The following is a 17,595-nucleotide window of genomic DNA, read 5'->3' as shown; positions in this document are numbered from 1 at the left end:
AGTGCCGGATCCGCTCCATCTTTGGGTTTTCAGGAGCATCCTCACAACGCTGGCCCAAGCCTTTGGGATGGGGGATGAACCCCTTGGCTCCATCTCAGGGGATCGGGATGCTTTTCCTGGGAGGGTTTGGGGGGGAGGAAACACCCAGGTTGCAAAAAAAAAAAAAAAAAAAAAAAAGAGGATCGTCCGAAAGGAAATCTAAAGGTGTTTACAAAGAACCGCGCTGCTAAAAATAACCGTCTCATATTTTAGACGGCCCTAAAAATAGGCAGTGCTGTTGGAGTGGCCAAACACTCCCAGGAATTTCCTGTGGGCTGCGGGCCGCACGCAGGGGGGTCCGGGCTCAGCGGCCGGCGGGGCCGGCCGGCATCGCTCCGGCTTTTTCTTTCCTGGGTGACAGCGAGATAACCTCCATTGGGCCCCTTGATGCACAGCGGGATCCAGCCTGGCTTCTTCTCTGGTCCAGGCAGCAATGGGCTTAACCCTTCTCCATCTGTCCTTCCTCCCTGATAACATCCGAAGAGGCTGGGTGGGTTTGAGAGAGGTTTTTAAACGCTTCAGCAGAAAGCTTAACCTTTAGAGTAGACACTGGAGAATCTCATTGCACAGTTGAATGAAGGGATTGACTCAAGGGAGATGTTTGGGGAGTGGGAATGTGGGAAGGACCCTCTGAAGGTGGAGGGATCCCCCTGCTCACCCCAGGGACAAGCGGTCCCGTGGGAGGGCTCGAGGGTGTTGCTGCAGGCGGAGCAGCCGGGTCACCGTCGCAGCGTCACGGCGTCGCAGCGTCACGGCGTCGCAGGCCAGCTGGGGCTGGGGTAGCAATTCAAATGAGGCAGGCATTGGAAGAGGAATGGGTTGGGGATCGCGACCCAGATGGGTCGGGGGTTGCAACCCAAACGAGCTCAGGACTGCAAAAGCAAATGGGTCTGGGATGGCATCCCCGGTCGCTCTGGGGTTACAGACCAAATGGGCCCAGAACTGCAAGCGGGGGGGCTCCAGGACTGCAGCCGGGCGGGTGCAGGGTTGCAACCCAGATGAGCCCGGGGTTGCACTTGCAGGTGGGTGCAGGGTTGCAACCCAGATGAGCCCGGGGTTGCAATGCAGGTAGACCCAGGGTTGCAACCCAGATGAGCCCGGGGTTGCACTTGCAGGTGGGTGCAGGGTTGCAACCCAGATGAGCCCGGGGTTGCACTTGCAGGTGGGTGCAGGGTTGCAACCCAGATGAGCCCGGGGTTGCAATGCAGGTGGGTGCAGGGTTGCAACCCAGATGAGCCCGGGGTTGCACTTGCAGGTGGGTGCAGGGTTGCAACCCAGATGAGCCCGGGGTTGCAATGCAGGTGGGTGCAGGGTTGCAACCCAGATGAGCCCGGGGTTGCACTTGCAGGTGGGTGCAGGGTTGCAACCCAGATGAGCCCGGGGTTGCAATGCAGGTGGGTGCAGGGTTGCAACCCAGATGAGCCCGGGGTTGCACTTGCAGGTGGGTGCAGGGTTGCAACCCAGATGAGCCCGGGGTTGCACTTGCAGGTGGGTGCAGGGTTGCAACCCAGATGAGCCCAGGGTTGCAATGCAGGTGGGTGCAGGGTTGCAACCCAGATGAGCCCGGGGTTGCACTTGCAGGTGGGTGCAGGGTTGCAACCCAGATGAGCCCGGGGTTGCACTTGCAGGTGGGTGCAGGGTTGCAACCCAGATGAGCCCGGGGTTGCAATGCAGGTGGACCCACAGTTGCAGCCCAAAGGGGCCTGGAATTGCAACCCAAATGGGACCAGGGTTGCAACCTTGTTAGGCCCAAGACTGCAACAGAAATAGGTCTGGGGATTGCAACACAGATAAGCCTGAGGCTGCAGCCCAAATGGGGAGTTGCAGCCCAAATATGGGGGGGTTGTGGCCCAAATTGGGGGTTACAGCCCAAATGGGTCTGGGATTGGAAACTGGATGGGTCTGGGATTGCAACAGAAATGAGTCCGGGATGGCAACCCAAAAAAACCAGGGATTCCAACCAAAATGGGGCTGGGATTGGATCCCAGAAGAGCCCAGCGTTGCAACCCAGATGGGCCCGGGATTGCAGCTGAGGTGGGTCTGGGATCGCAGCCCAAATGGGTCTGGGATCGGAACCTAGAATGGCCCGGGATCGCGACCAAACGGGCCCAGGATGGGAACCCGGATGGGTCTGGGATTGCAGCGCAGATGGGCCCAAGGTTACAACCCAAATGGGTCTGGGATTGCAACCCAGACAGGTCCTGGACTGCGACAAGAAAGGGGCCCGGGACGACCATGGTGCTGCAGAAGGAGCTGCAGGAGCCGCAGCCTTGCAGCCTCAATACCCCAGTGCAATTAGCTGTACTGGGTGCAGCGCAGGCACCCATCGTGCCCACACCAGGTGCTGTGGGTCCCTCCTCCCCGATCCCAGTGTGTGTGGGGGTGTATTTAAGGCATCCCCCCTCTCATTATATGCACTGAGTTGGCCGTTCTCTGCCAAGCACCCCGTTCTCTGCCATGCACCCCAGGGAGGGTGTCAGCGGGGGGAGGATGGGTGCTACCCAGGGCCCTCCTGGCACCCTCACCTGGGTGGGATGCTCATCATCCTCGTTACCAAGAGGAAATTTACTGGCTGCAATGGGAGGGCGCAGCCCTGCTGCACGCCGTTGCTGTGGAAACGGGGTGAGCAGCTAATTAGATTTAATTAATGAAGCAGGAGGGGAGCATTACAAACGGATCCGGGCAGGGTGCATCACCTGGCAAGCAGGGATGTGGGTGCTGAGGCGGTGATGTTAGGGGGGAAAGGCTTGCTTCGTGCCTCAGTTTCCCTGCCTGCAAAGTCGGGGAGGGGGACACGGTACCCAGGGACACCCCAGTTGATGGGGACGGAGATCCCAAGGATGCCGAGCACCCCAACCCAGTATCATCTGCACACCCCCTCTCCCCCCCAAAAAATCACATGCTTCAAGAAAGCATCACCTCCTCGTCTCCGTACAGGATCCTCCGCGGGCAAAGCCCCCCCAGCAGCATCCCCCCAGCAGGATCCGGCCCTGCCTGCATCCGCACGCGTCTCTCTGTGTGTGTGTGTGTGAGTGGGCACGGCTCTGCCTCCATCTCCGATCGCTCTCGCCTGCCCGTGCCTCGGTAGCACCCGGGGCCGGGGACCCGCGTGCCGCCACGGACGCAGGCGCACGCCCGCCGCACGCATCCTGCAGCCGCTCTGCGGGAGGGCCTTTTTTATATATATATATATATACACACACACAGAGAACCCTATCGATATAAATAGCTCCTGTATTTTATTTCCCTCCTTGCTGCATCCCAGAGCAGCGTTCCGGCTATTTTAAAGGGGGGACCTGGGGGTGTGTGTGTGTGTATATATATATATATTAATTTTTTTATTCCTTGGGCCGCGTGGGACGGACCGACCCCCGGGACCCGCATGCTGCAGATGGTGAGGACTCTGGCGCAGTTCACCATCGCGCTGGAGGACATGCGAGACATCGGGGACGGCATCGACGCGGCCTTCGCCGCCTCCGGGCTTGGCGGGGCGGCCGAGGAGCTGCCGGAGAAGGGTTGCGGCAGTCGCGGTGGTACCGAGGTGATGTGAAAAGGGATGGGGGGGGGGGGGTCCTGGGGATGGAAAGGGGGGGGCTGTCTGGTGGGATATATGGGTGGGGGGGTGCATGGATGCGTCATGTTTGGACACGTGTGCACCCAGCAGAACCCGGCACCTGCAGGGTCTGGACTGTGATTGCCATGGCAACAGTGCCTCCATCCTCATCCTCAGCCTGCCGCCCCCAGGGCTCTCCAGATAGCGGGGAGGGGGGGGATGATCCCACCCGGTGAGGGTGATGGGGGGGCTGGAGTCATCGCTGCCACCACCCCCCCAGTGCTGATTTATACCGCGGAGGCGTTGGTTGATAGGGAAATGCCCCGATTCCCATCATGGTGGGGCTGATCCCGAGGGTGCTGAGCACCTTGAGGGAGGCTGAATGCGGCCGGGGTGCGGTGGGGGGGTCCCCAAGGAGACCAGATGAAGACCAAAGCAACATCAGCCCTGCAGGGGAGAGGCTTTGCTGGGGTAAGGGATGCAGTGGGGTACCTCCTGCTCGCCCCCAGGTACCACTTTGCCCTGCCAGGATGGTGCGTTACCCCCAGCTCCTGCTCATCCCAGCAGGGATTTCCCCCCACTGGGATAATACCGCTGCTGTAACGGTGGAAAAAAAAATTCCCTTGCCAATGGCAGGGCCTCATCCTGCGTCTCCCCACCACTGCGAAACCCCAGCTGCTCGTGCGGCATGCGGTGCTGAGCCTGTTCAGCTCACCGATCCGGCCCTTGGCTTCGGGAGCTGGGACAGTGCCGGAAAATGCCGGGAGCATCGTATTGAGGTGGGGAACTAGAGGCTGTGCGAGGGTTGGGGAAACTGAGGCAGGGCAGGGGCGTCAGGCGCTCTGAACCCCCAAAGCCCATCCTCTGTTGGGTGTCCTTCAGCTCATAATTACAACAAATTAATCCAGTGGTGAAAGTGTTAATAAACTTCTGGCTGTAACGAAGAGGGCAGTTCTCAGGTGGTGTCCCTGAGGTCCCTGACATCAACATGGTTTGGGGAGGGGCAGATTTTCGGGGGGGGTTTGACCCGTCACCGTAATATTTGGTTCTAGGCAGCTTCCTCCTTGCTTGGCTGGAAAGGCTGGTAGCAGCTTGGTGGGTGAGTGGGGAAACTGAGGCACAGCTCTGTTCTCAAGCACTGAGCAGGATCTGGCCGGGATCCCTCCCCATCGCTCCCTGGGGACCACCGGGGAGATGGTGGCCTCCATCTGTGGTGAGGATGGTTGCATTACGGCTTCCTTCTGTGGTGGCAGAGCGGCTTTGCGGCACTCGCGTCCCTGCTGGGAGCAGCGGGGGGGGGGACATGCAGCCCCATGCGGTTGGGGGACACAGACTCATCCCATGCGGAGATGGGGGACACGGGGGTTTGGCAGCTCCGGGGACCCCCATAGCGGCAGCAGGTCAGGGGAGCCTGGTCCCGACATGCTGTGGTGGCCAGGTGGGACGTCTCTGCACCCAGGGCTGTTGGGGTGTCTGAGCACACAGGACCTTGTCCGCAGAGGTTTTGGGGTACCTGCACACTACAGGATTCGGGCTGTCCCTGCACCCATAGCTTTTGGGGTGTCTCCTTCAATGGGACACTTGGAGTGTCTCTGTGCCCGGGTTCACTGGAGCATCTCCACACCTGGGGCCTTTGGGGCATCTCTATACCCATGGCCTTGGGGGTGTCCAAGGCTCCAGAGACTTTGGGGTGTCTCACACCCACCGTTTGAGGTGTCTCTGCAGACAAGGCGATTGGGGTGTCCCTGTACCCAAAGTTTGGGGTATCTGCACCCAGGGCCTTTGGACAGCCTCCATGAACGGGACGATTGCAGTGTCTCCAAACCCAGACTCTTGGAGCATCTCCGTTCCTAGGGTCAGCAGAGGGTCTCTGCACCCAAAAAATTTGGGGTGTCTCACACCCAGGGCCTTCGGAGCATCTCCACAGCCAAAACTTTTGGGGTGTCTCACTTCCAAGGGCTCTGGAGAGTCTACGCCTGCAAAACTTTTGGGGTATCTGCGCACTCAGGGCGTTTGGAGCATCTCTGCACCCAAAACTTTTGGGGTATTCCTGCACCCACTGTTTTAGGAGTACCTTCACATGCAAAACTTTTGGGGTGTCTCTGCACCCAGAGCCCTTGCACCATCTCGCACCCAAACTTTTTGGGGTGTCTCTGCACCCAGAGCCCTTGCCCCATCTCACACCAAACCTTTTGGGGTGTCTCTGCACCCAGAGCCCTTGCCCCATCTCGCACCCAAACCTTTTGGGGTGTCTCTGCACCCAGGGCCCTTGCACCATCTCGCACCAAACCTTTTGGGGTGTCTCTGCACCCAGAGCCCTTGCCCCATCTCGCACCAAAACTTTTGGGGTGTCTCTGCACCCAGGGCCCTTGCACCATCTCGCACCCAAACCTTTTGGGGTGTCTCTGCACCCAGAGCCCTTGCCCCATCTCACACCAAACCTTTTGGGGTGTCTCTGCACCCAGAGCCCTTGCACCATCTCGCACCCAAACCTTTTGGGGTGTCTCTGCACCCAGAGCCCTTGCCCCATCTCGCACCCAAACCTTTTGGGGTGTCTCTGCACCCAGAGCCCTTGCCCCATCTCACACCAAACCTTTTGGGGTGTCTCTGCACCCAGAGCCCTTGCCCCATCTCACACCAAACCTTTTGGGGTGTCTCTGCACCCAGAGCCCTTGCCCCATCTCGCACCCAAACCTTTTGGGGTGTCTCTGCACCCAGAGCCCTTGCCCCATCTCGCACCCAAACCTTTTGGGGTGTCTCTGCACCCAGAGCCCTTGCCCCATCTCACACCAAACCTTTTGGGGTGTCTCTGCACCCAGAGCCCTTGCCCCATCTCACACCAAACCTTTTGGGGTGTCTCTGCACCCAGAGCCCTTGCCCCATCTCGCACCCAAACCTTTTGGGGTGTCTCTGCACCCAGAGCCCTTGCCCCATCTCACACCCAAACCTTTTGGGGTGTCTCTGCACCCAGGGCCCTTGCCCCATCTCGCACCCAAACCTTTTGGGGTGTCTCTGCACCCAGGGCCCTTGCACCATCTCGCACCCAAACCTTTTGGGGTGTCTCTGCACCCAGGGCTCTGGAGCACCTTACCCCCAGGCTGAGCTGCAGGGGCATTGCCCCAGGTGCTGCACGTAAGAGAGGTCTCCAAGCCCCACAGCGGAGAAGACCCCGACCCATCTGCTTCCCAAGACTGGCAGACCATCCCACACCACCACCTCCCCGTGCCCCCCACCGCCACATTAACCCCCCTCCTGCGGGGCCACAGCCCAGTGCTGGGGTGCCCAGGGTGCCGGGCGGGAGGCGAATTCCTACGGGACCGCTCCGAGCGGAGCCGCCGGAGAGACGGAGGGCGCCGGGACCGACCCATGTAGGGCTGTGAGATCCAGGGCGGGCTCCTGACGCGGCCGCGGAGGAAACCAGGCGTCTCTGTGCGCTCGGTGTCATGTACTTCCTAATCCTCCCGGATTCCTCCATCGGGGTGGAGAGGGAGCGGAGGGGAGCTGGACGCCAGCCGGGCTCCTCTGGCGTTCAGCCTCCCCGCTGAGCCCCCGCGCCAGCACTGACACCCGCCACGTAGCTCCCCTCCATCGTGTCACCCCAAAACTCGTCTTTCTTTCCACCCGGGCAGGACATGAGGAAACACGTCATCATGACGCTGCTGGACACGGAGCAGTCCTACGTGGAGTCCTTGCGCACCTTGATGCAGGTAACGCGGCGCGGACGGGGACATGGCACCTCAAACCATGTCACGGTGTGACTGTCCCTTGCATGTCACTGTCCCCGAGACCCCAAGTTGGACCCCCAGCCGTGGGTGCTCTACCAGCACTGATGCGGTGCGGGGATGGATTGGGGATGGGTGGCAGCGGGGATGTTGGGGACAGCAGGACTGGAGGTGGGAGCAGTGTGTCCAGAACGGGGTGTGGGGGTCACATCTGTCCCCCAAATCAAGCCCGTAACATTCCTGGTAGGCTGTCACCTGATGGGTTATTGCATCCCCAAGACCTTTCCCATGCTTGCCCCCCAAAAGCCCTTCCTCACGTTGCACCCCATCTCCTGGGCTGTTGCCGATGGTCATCCTGTGATGGGGGACCCCTTACACCCCCTGTTCCCACGTCCCCCCGTTGCTCAGCGTCCTCACCTGCAGCCACAGGCCAAGGGTTTTATTCAGTCCTTTTTTTACTGAGCTGGTTCCAACCCCCTTGGCGCAGCCTGGCCGGAGGGTCCACCCCTCATTTCAGATGTTAATGAAGGTGTTTCAGAAGGTTAATGGTGGTCAACGCCCTGGAGACTAGGTCATGCTGGCGTAGGTGTGGGTTGACCAACCACACCGCTGCAGGTGGGAACACCAAAAAATCAGTGCTCTGCTCTTCTCGATACAACGTGCTGCCTGTAGGACATCTGCTGGGCATATCCATGAGGGCATGGGGCACCCATCATCCCAACACCCAGCTTTCCCCTTAAATCCCCTGCAAGGATGGCCCGGGGGGGGACCCAGATGTGCTCTGCCAGATGTTGCAGCAGGAGGGAAGGACCCTTCGAGGCTGCTCCTAGTGCAGAGGTTGGCTTGGAGGGGTGAGAGGAGCCTGGCCCTAGGCTTAGTTTGGGGGAAGCTGTTCAGGGTTTGAGGTTGGGTGGTGTCCCTGCTGGTCTTGGCATGGAGAGAGGCTGTCCCATGGGCTGTGTCCTCCTCTGAGCTGGGATAGGAGGCTGGCTGGAGAGAGGACAGCCGTGCAGGGGTTCACTGGTTCCCCACCGGAGGGACTGGTTGGACACAGGTGGGAGCCACAGGGCATTAATGCCTGAGCTCTTGCCTGTGGGACATGTCCTGGCACAGTGCAAGCAGGGGGACCTGGCTTTCTGGGGGGGTGGGGGGTGGTGATGGGGCCCCAGACACGCCCAGCTCCCTGTCTTAGCTGGGACAAGGTGCTTTGATCCGTGATGTGGCCCGGCGACACGTCACACAGTGGCTACCAGGGACAGGAACCACCTTGGAGCATCATCTTGCAGCCAAGCCATATGGTGCATGGGCAAGTCCTGACTGTGCACCTCGTGTGCCAACGCAGGGGCTGTCTCTGTGTTCTTCTTCCCCATCTGGTCCTTGCTCTCCCAGTTTCATGGCGGGTGGGATGCCTGGCACAGCCCAGCCCAGCCCCCGCTGGAGGTGTTAGCCACAGTAGGGCAGGTGAGGCAGGTTATGAGCCTCAGGAAAGATTTGGCCCTTCTAACTTGGGTTTTCAGGAGATACCCACCATCAGCCTGAAAAACCTCATCCTTGGGGGATGATGTCCTGAGCAGCTCGAGGTGGGTCCTGTCCTCACCGCTGAGCTCTGTGGTCCTCCTAACACCCTCAAGGATACCAGCACCCCATACAGGTTGGGCTGAGGAGGAGGCAAGGCCTGAGAGAACCTTCCTCATCTTGCATCTCTTGCAAATCCGGCTCTCCCGTTCCTGGGGGCATGGCTTCCTTCCGCAGCTCTGCCCCACGGCAGGAGGAAAGGGGTTTCGTAGCAGAGCTGCCCACCCGGCCTTGCAGAGGGCCTGCTCTTGTCCCACTTTTCCTACTGACCCTGAGCGTTGCTCGTTGGCCATTGCCCAAGGGATGCTGATGGTGAGGTGGTCCAGGGCTTGACCAGGCGCCTCCACCCTGCTTACTCCAGCCCATCCTGGTCCCAAACACCCTGAATCCCACCGGGAACCCACCGGCTTTTGGACCCCAGGGACTTACTGCTGTGATTCCCCAGCTGGGTCAGGCTCTGTGGCAGATGGAGGTGACCAAGGCTCATGACAGCAAAGGTTTGGAGCCTCTCAAAGCCGTGGCTGGGGGACAGATGACACCGTGCTTTGGGGTTCCTCGTGCAGACCTGCCCCACTCCCCACTCTGCCGTGGGGATTCACTGTGTGGGATGGGACACAGCAGGGATGGGGTGCAAAACCTGTTGGGACCTCTGATGGGCCCCACAACCCAATGTTCACTGGGGGAACCCCCTGCTGAAGGATGCCACCGATCCCCGTATTTACAGGGGTTGAAAAATTCGTATTGAGGGGGTGGGAAAAGAAATCTTATGGCGACCCCAATGCCATTGCTGCGCCGCAGGGTTACATGAAGCCACTGAAGCAGCCAGAGAACTCGCTGTTGTGCGACCCATCGCTGGTAGACGAGATCTTCGACCAGATCCCCGAGCTGCTGGAGCACCACGAGCAGTTCCTGGAGCAGATCCACGACTGCGTGCAGAACTGGCACGAGAAGCAGAAAGTGGGCGACCTCCTCGTGCAGTCGGTAGGTCCTTGCGGGGTGGATTTCCCCCGGGGAACCCAGGCGTGCCCGCTCTCGGGCATGGCCCCAGCAGGAGTTATTTTGGAGCAGGAGGCAGGGAAGTGATTAAAAGACGGGCCAAACACGCCTGAGATGGAGAACAGGAGACGATCTCCAGGCCTGCCGTCTGCTTAGCGTAACGGTGGGGTGTTGCGGCGACCGGCTGGGTCTGCAGCTCGGCGTTTCTGCCTCGGGAGCAGAAACGTCAGGGCTGAAAAATCGAGGGGGGCGGGCGGTGGGTGAGCCCTCCCCGCACCAGCCCAGAGCCAGGATTAACCCTTGGGGCAGCTTCTTCCAAGCTTGCCTGGGAGAGCCATGCTGGACTTATCCTCTTTTCCCCCTCCCCGTTCCCTCGCAGTTCTCCAAGGACGTGCTGGTGAACATCTACTCTGCCTACATCGACAACTTCCTCAACGCCAAGGATGCCGTCAGGATCGCTAAGGAAGCCCGGCCGGCATTCATGAAGTTCCTGGAGGTGGGTCCTGGTTCCTCTCCCCATAGATGCTGGTCAAGGTCCAGAGCCACCTGCGAGGCTGCTGGTGGGCTGGGATGGGGGTTAATGGGAGTAAACTGGTAATCTATGGTCAGACTGGGATTTTCCCCCCCACCCGCTTCTTGGTTTTTTTGCAAAGAGGCCAGGTAGGGATGAACCGGAGTCACCCCAGATGGTGTAAAAGGGAGTCACGCTGCCCCCACGTGGGTGCTGCTCCAGGTCCTGAGCTGGTAGCATGCCAGGTCCCTGCTGTGTCCTGCCTAACGGGCCCGTCGTTGTCTCCCACTGGTGTTTTGCAGCAAAGCATGCGGGAAAACAAGGAGAAGCAGGCTCTGTCTGACCTGATGATCAAGCCGGTGCAGAGGATCCCACGATACGAGCTGCTGGTGAAGGTGGGTGCAGGCAGGAGGGCGTCTGTGCCGTGCTGGGAGTGGGTGAGACCATGGCTCCTCCTCGCCTCCATGTAACGGGAGCTTTTAGGGGTCCCATGTCTCTCCTGGCCCCTTTTCCCATCCCGTGACACGAAGTTGGTGTCCCTGGGCATGAGCGTGGCTCAGCCCTCCTGGGGATGGTCACCCTGAGGACTGTCACCGTGCTGTCCCCCCCGAGCATGTCCCTACGGGTGTGCAGTTCTCTACCTTTCTGCAGGGAGGTTAGACATTGCAGCACAATTTTGGGACCAGTCACCCTGTCACCCCATCTGTGCCTCAGTTTCCCCATACCAGGATCTCTCTCCCTGGCACTGAGTCTGGTGGGGATGTGCTTCTGTAGAATCACAGAAGGGTTTGGGTTGGAAGGGACATTCAAATGTCATCTACATAGAATCGTGGAATCATAGAATCACAGAATCATTAAGGCTGGAAAAGACCTCTCGGATCATCAAGGCCAGCCCCCAACCCAACACCCCCAGGCCTCCTAAACCATGGCCCCAAGTCCCACGGCTACACGGTGGTTGAACCCCCCCAGGGACGGGGACTCCCCCACCTCTCTGGGCAGCCTGTGCCAGGGCCTGACCGCTCTGGCAGGGAAGGCATTTTCCCTCACACCCAACCTAAACCTCCCCTGACGCAGCTTGAGGCCGTTCCCTCTCGTCCTGTCACTGGTGACTTGGGAGACATCTTCCACTAGGTCAAATTGCTCAAAGCCCCATCCAACCTCACCTTGAATATTTCCAGTGATGAATTTCAGGTGTCTGTGCAAGGTGATGATGTGCTCTCAGGAGCTGGTGGCCTCTTTAGAGGTGGCAAAGACCAGGCTGGTGGTAGCCAAAGCTCAAGGCTTCATTTCGTTGCAAAACCTTTCCCACATGGGGCTGGTTTCCATCCCCAGCAGCCAGAGCAGCGCGGTAGGCACTGTTGCTTGGGGGTGTCACGGCATCGCCGATGCCCAGGCTTTGCCCATGGTGACGTCCCAGCTGTGTCCCCATGGTAGGACCTGCTGAAGCACACGCCAGAGGACCACCCCGACCACCCTTTCCTCATCGACGCCCAACGAAACATCAAGCAAGTGGCCGAGAGGATCAACAAGGGCATGAAGAGCGCGGAGGAGGTGGAGAGGAACGCCCGGATCGTGCAGGAGATCGAGTCCCACATCGAAGGGATGGAGGACGTATGTACAGGGATCTTACATGGGGTTCGTCTTCCCTTCTCCCAAAAATGCAACCATTTCTGCTCTTTTTGGGTCACCCCAGGCTGGGTCACTTGTTTTTTCCTCTGGGTTCTGCTCTTGGTGGGCTCCTAGGGGTTTGGGAAAGGGCTGGGGTGCCAGTTCTGAGCTGGGGGGGCCACAGGGGCAGGGACGAATCCCATGAGGGTCCCCCTCTGGGGCTCCCGGCTCACGAGCCTCCTCGTCCCCACAGCTCCAGGCCCCGCTCCGCAGGTTCCTGCGCCAGGAGATGGTCGTGGAAGTGGTAAGAGCGGGGCGGTCCCTTGTCGCCATCAGGGCCATGGGACCATACACCGATGGGGCAGTGGGAGGCTATGATTGAGGGTCATGGGGTGGCTGCATGCTCATGGGAGGCCACGGATGGATGGGCAGATGGATGGGCAGATGGATGGATGGATGGATGGATGGATGGATGGATGGATGGGTGGAAAGAACAGACGGAAGAATGGAAGGATGGATGAAGGGATGGGTAGAAGGCTGGAAGAATGGGTGGATGGATGGAAGGATGGACAGATGGATCATTGACAGATCGATGGGGACAATATAAAATTACCCAAGTGTGTGAGGGAAGGTAAGATGGGTTTGGGAGCAGGCAGGAGGCAGGGAGAGCCCACAGCAGCCCCGGGCCAGGTATGGATAGGGAGGCTGGAGGTGGGGACCCTGGGGGTCCTGGTGAGCCCATGCCTGGTGTTCCCATGCCCCTGGTGCTTCCCCACGAGTAGGACCCTGTGGCTTTGCCCACATGGCTGTGTCACCCATGTCCCCTTTCACCATCATGAGGACACGGCTGGTCCCCATGTAGATGGTGGCGTGGGATCCATCCCACCCCCACAGCCTCCCTGTGCCAAGGAAGCATCTGGGGAAACTGAGGCAGGGACCGCTCCCAGCAGTGGCGGGGGCTGGCCATTAACCCCTTGGTGTCTCCCACCACTCCATAGAAGGCGGTGGGTGGGAAGAAGGACCGCTCCTTCTTCCTCTTCACGGACCTGCTGGTGTGCACGACGTTGAAGCGCAAGTCGGGCTCCCTCCGCCGCAGCTCCATGAGCCTGTGAGTAACCACCTGGGGGGCACCCATGATTAACCCACGGCGTTAGGGCTGTCCCGCTGGCTGGGCTGCCTTTAGGGTGCTGGGGACATGGGTGGAGCTCAGCCATCCTCCCCCCAACCTCACAGGTACACGGCAGCCAGCGTGATCGACACCGCCAGCAAGTACAAACTGCTTTGGAAGCTGCCGCTGGAGGATGTGGACATCGTCAAAGGTCAGTCATTGCCTGCTAGAGTGTCCCATCCCACCCCCCCAAACCCACCACTCACCCCTGGCTGGCAGGGAGAAGGTTCCCCTGCATGGTGCTGGGGAGGAAGGGGTTAACACCACGCATGTGTCCCCACACAGGTGCCTCACAAGCCACCAACCGGGAGAGCATTCAGAAAAGCATCTGCCGCCTGGATGAAGACCTCAACACTTTGGGGCAAGTTAGCAAGCTGTCGGAGACCCTCAGCTTCCCCCACCAGGTACAGGGGTGGTGGCCCCGGTGCTGTCCCCTGGCTGGACACGTTCCCTGTGGGACCAGCCAGGATGTCCTCGGCAGGAGGGAGGGCCTGTAGAAGGGCTGGTGGCCGTGAGTGTCCTCAAAGGGCCCAGATGCCACCAGCCCTAAAGCCACAAGGGTGTTGGGACAGCTTCTGAAGGATGCTCGGGGATGCACAGGCTTGGTGTCACATGGTGGCCCTGGTGCTGTCCTCTGGCCACACACCTTCCCCAGGGGACCAAGTGGGATGTCCTTGGTGGGACTGAGAGCCTGTGGAAGGGCTGGTGGCCATGAGTGTGCTTTAAGGACCCAGATGCCACCAGCCCCAAAGACACAACAGGGTTGGGGCAGCTTCTGAAGGACGCTTGGGGATGGATGGGGGCGTCATCGGGCATGTGGCTGGTGGTCGGCCATCCCCGAGAGCTGAAGCCTTGTCCCTGTCCCCAGAGCCTGGACGACGTGATCAAGGACTTGATGGCCGCCATCCACCGGGAGCTGGCAGAGAAGCAATCCCTGTCCTTCAGCATGGCCTTCCCCCCCAACAAGGTGGAGCTCAGCACCACCAAAGCTGATGGCACCGAGTCCTTCATCTTTGAGTTCCCCAACCCTGACGCCCGGCTCGGCTTTGAGCAAGCCTTTGAGGATGCCAAGAAGAAGCTGGGTAACACCAGGGACTGGGGAGGTGGACATAGTGGTGGGCATCACACCCCTGCTTTGGTAGACCCATTTTCTCCATCACTTCTTCATCCTCCAATTTGATTTTTCCAGCTTCCAGCAAAAACTGCCTGGACCCGGAGTTCCTCAAGGCCATCCCCATCATGAAGACACGGAGCGGGATGCAGGTACTCGGTGGCTGGGTTCAAGCATCCCATGGGAGCCGTGGCCTTCTCCATCCTGGTGGGCTTGCCACCAGATGCCGAGGTCTTCTGCATCGCTCCCAAATGACCCAGCTTATCCCATCTTTTGCTCCCTTGCAGTTTTCTTGTGCTTCTCCCAGCCACGGCAGCCCAGAAAGCTCCCACGAGGTTTGGGTCTGCAACAGCGATGGTTACGTGGGGCAGGTTTGTTTGCTCAGCATCCGTAAGGAGCCCACGGTGGAGGCGTGCATCGCCGTCTGCTCCGCCAGGATCCTCTGCATCGCCTCCGTGCCCGGTCTCAAGCGGGTGTATAGGTAGGACATTCCCACCGGCACCGCGGAGCCGGCGGGCACGGGGCGATGCTGGAGCTGCTTCTTTCCCCCCCTCCCCTCGTCGCGGCAGGGAGCGTGCCGAGCCGGTGGGCAGCCCCTCCTCGGAGCCGATGCCGGCGCAGCCGGAGGATGCGGGGCCGCAGCCGTGCCTGCACATCTCCATCTCGGGTTCGTCGCTGGAGCTCTCGGAGCCGGTCGACGGCAGCAACAGGGAGCTGGTGCCCTTCGATAGCGATGACACGGATGACGAGTCCTCGCCCAGTCCCTCAGGAACGCTGCAGAGCCAAGCCAGCCACTCCACCATCTCCTCCAGCTTTGGCAGTGAGTCCCTGCTTAGCAAAAACCCACTTCTTTGCCCCAAAATCATAGAATCACAGAAAGGTTTGGGTCAGAAGGGACCTGTAAAGGTCATCTAGTCCAACTCCCTGCCATGAGCAGGGACATCTTCAGCTTGATCAGGTCACTCAGAGCCCCGTCCAACCTCACCAGGGATGTGTCCAGGGATGGGTCATCGACCACCTCTCGGGGCAGCCTGGGCCAGTGTCTCACCACCCTCAGCGTAAAACATTTCTTATATCCAGTCTGAATCTACCTTTTTTAATATTAAAACCATCCCCCCTTGGCCTGTTGCTACAGGCCCTACTAAAATGATGGGCAGCTCCATCATTTTGGCCGCTCTGCCTTGCGTTCCTCAGGGAATTCCACAGCTGGAGGCTTTTAGGCCAAGGAAATCCCGGGAAAAGAGATATTAGGGGTCACCAGCCCAGCCCCATGGTGGTGGGATAGGGCTTGTGGCTTTGTATAGAACCTGGTGGGTTGGGGCTCATCGTCCTTATGTCCTTCCCCAGGCTTGACATCGCAAGGGGACCCATGGTCTCTTCCCAGTCACTTTAGTGGGTGTCAGGTGGTCCTGGTCTGACCCATTCCTTCCTCCTCCTCTGCAGATGAAGAGATCCCAAGCTGCAAGGAAGCAACAGCAGAGACGACAAGCTCGGAGGAAGAGCAAGAACCTGGCTTCATGCCCATCACCGGCACCTACGGCCAAAACCGGCGTGGCGAGAGCCCCACGGACGGGCGAGCTCTGCGCCGCTCCAGCCGCGGCTCCTTCACCCGGGGCAGCCTCGAGGACCTCCTCAGCCTTGACCCTGAAGCCCATCAGAGCTCCATGTGGTTGGGCACCGAGGATGGCTGGTACGTCCCCAGGATGGGGGGCGGAACACGTGGGGTGGACCCCGAACCCGGGTGAGCCTCAAGCTTTGCCCTTCTCCCGCAGCATCCATGTGTACCAGTCCTCGGACAACATCCGTAACAGGAAGAACAGCATGAAGATGCAACATGCTGCTGCCGTCATGTGCATCTTGTAAGCGGGGAAGAAGATTTTCGGCTCCGGGATGTCCACAGTGAGGTGGTTTGGGGTGGCTGAGTGGGGCTCTCGACTGGTTGTCCAAGGGTTTTTCTTCCCACAGGTACCTGGATAACCAGGTTTTCGTGTCGTTGGCCAACGGGGAGCTCGTTGCGTACCAGCGGGAGGCAGGTGAGGCTGGATTGGGGCCATCAAAGGGCACTGGGGGGGAGTTAAACACAGACCCAAAGCAGTAGCTGTTGGGTGGGTGCTTGGGCAGCCCCCCAGGGTGGGATGCTCAGGGTGCTGGTGGCTTCCCTGCCTCCATGGGAAGGGAAGGGACATCCCTCAAGCAATGCTGAAGACCCCAAAATCAGAGCCAGGCAGAGGTGTGTGTCCTCCTCCTGGTCCCTGCATGCTGCTGGCATCCCCTGGGGACATCGGCTCATGTCCCCTCTAATGGGGGACCTGGACACGGGCATCTCCAGCCACCGCATCCCATCAACTGGGTCAAGATGGGGTTTATTTGGGGGGATGCTTTAACTACCCACCCCACTCCCACCACCCTCACAGGCCGCTTCTGGGACCCCCAAAACTCCAAGTCCCTGTCCCTGGGCTCGCCAGGGAGCCCCATCACCAAGATGGTGGCGGTGGCGGGGAAGCTCTGGTGCGGCTGCCAAAACCGGGTCATCGTCCTCAACACCACCACGTTGGCGCAAGAGGTACCGCGGGCGATGGTGGGAGGTCGGGGGGGACGGCGACGGGCATCGGTGGCATCATCGGTGGCATCCCTGTGGCTCTGTCACCCTCAGCACACACTCCAGGTGGGACAGGACGGCGGGCGCAGCGTCACCTGCATGGTGAGCGCGGGGACCGGCGTGTGGGTCGCGCTGCAGAGCAGTGCCCAGGTCCGGCTTTACCACGCCACCAGCTACGAGCAGTTGGCTGAAGCAGATATCACCCCTCCGGTACACAAGATGCTCGCCGGTAAGTCCTACTGGTGGCAGGTCTCCGGTGAGTGCCTGTGCCCATCGTCAGCCTTGAAAATGTGATGCCCCACAGCATCCAGTGCTGGGAAATTTAATAGCTCCTGCACCCTGATGACCTTTGGGGAAGGAAACCCGACTTGTCACACTCCTGGCATTCGTCCACGGTGTTACGCAGCTGCATAATCCCATGGGGAATTAGGGCATCCCTTGGGCAGATGGATAATCCCATGCAGAAACAGGGCGTCCCTCTAGGCATCAGCATAATCCCACGTGGTAATAGGGAATCCTCTGGGTGGCTTCATAATCCCACACGCAGGAATAGGGCATCCCCTGGGCAGCTGCATAATCCCATGCAGAAATCAGGCAGCCCCATGGCAGCTGCATAATCCCACGTGGAAATAAGGCAGCTCCTGGGTGGTGGCATAATCCCGTGCAGGAATATGGCAGCCCCTGAACATCTGCATAATCCCATGGGGTAATAG

General features: G+C 59.8%; 1 protein-coding gene across 1 annotated transcript in view; it reads left to right on the top strand.

Annotated features, from left to right (window-relative positions):
- Positions 1–17,595, top strand: part of ARHGEF17 (Rho guanine nucleotide exchange factor 17) — a 35,724-nt gene that overhangs the window by 15,969 nt on the left and 2,160 nt on the right. Inside the window, exons 2-19 of the mRNA XM_075110225.1 lie at positions 7,222–7,299; positions 9,688–9,870; positions 10,265–10,381; positions 10,699–10,791; positions 11,831–12,007; positions 12,258–12,308; positions 13,003–13,112; positions 13,238–13,323; positions 13,458–13,576; positions 14,041–14,254; positions 14,362–14,435; positions 14,571–14,764; positions 14,853–15,103; positions 15,727–15,973; positions 16,056–16,142; positions 16,249–16,316; positions 16,698–16,846; positions 16,937–17,111. Of these exons, the coding sequence (XP_074966326.1) occupies positions 7,222–7,299; positions 9,688–9,870; positions 10,265–10,381; positions 10,699–10,791; positions 11,831–12,007; positions 12,258–12,308; positions 13,003–13,112; positions 13,238–13,323; positions 13,458–13,576; positions 14,041–14,254; positions 14,362–14,435; positions 14,571–14,764; positions 14,853–15,103; positions 15,727–15,973; positions 16,056–16,142; positions 16,249–16,316; positions 16,698–16,846; positions 16,937–17,111 (2,473 nt within the window). The remainder of the gene's footprint in view (positions 1–7,221; positions 7,300–9,687; positions 9,871–10,264; positions 10,382–10,698; positions 10,792–11,830; positions 12,008–12,257; positions 12,309–13,002; positions 13,113–13,237; positions 13,324–13,457; positions 13,577–14,040; positions 14,255–14,361; positions 14,436–14,570; positions 14,765–14,852; positions 15,104–15,726; positions 15,974–16,055; positions 16,143–16,248; positions 16,317–16,697; positions 16,847–16,936; positions 17,112–17,595) is intronic.

The sequence above is a fragment of the Phalacrocorax aristotelis genome, chromosome 1, assembly GCF_949628215.1.
Source record: "Phalacrocorax aristotelis chromosome 1, bGulAri2.1, whole genome shotgun sequence".
In the NCBI taxonomy this organism is placed as follows: domain Eukaryota; kingdom Metazoa; phylum Chordata; class Aves; order Suliformes; family Phalacrocoracidae; genus Phalacrocorax; species Phalacrocorax aristotelis.
Note: the sequence above shows the minus strand (reverse complement) of the source record. Positions and strands in the feature narration are given on the sequence as shown.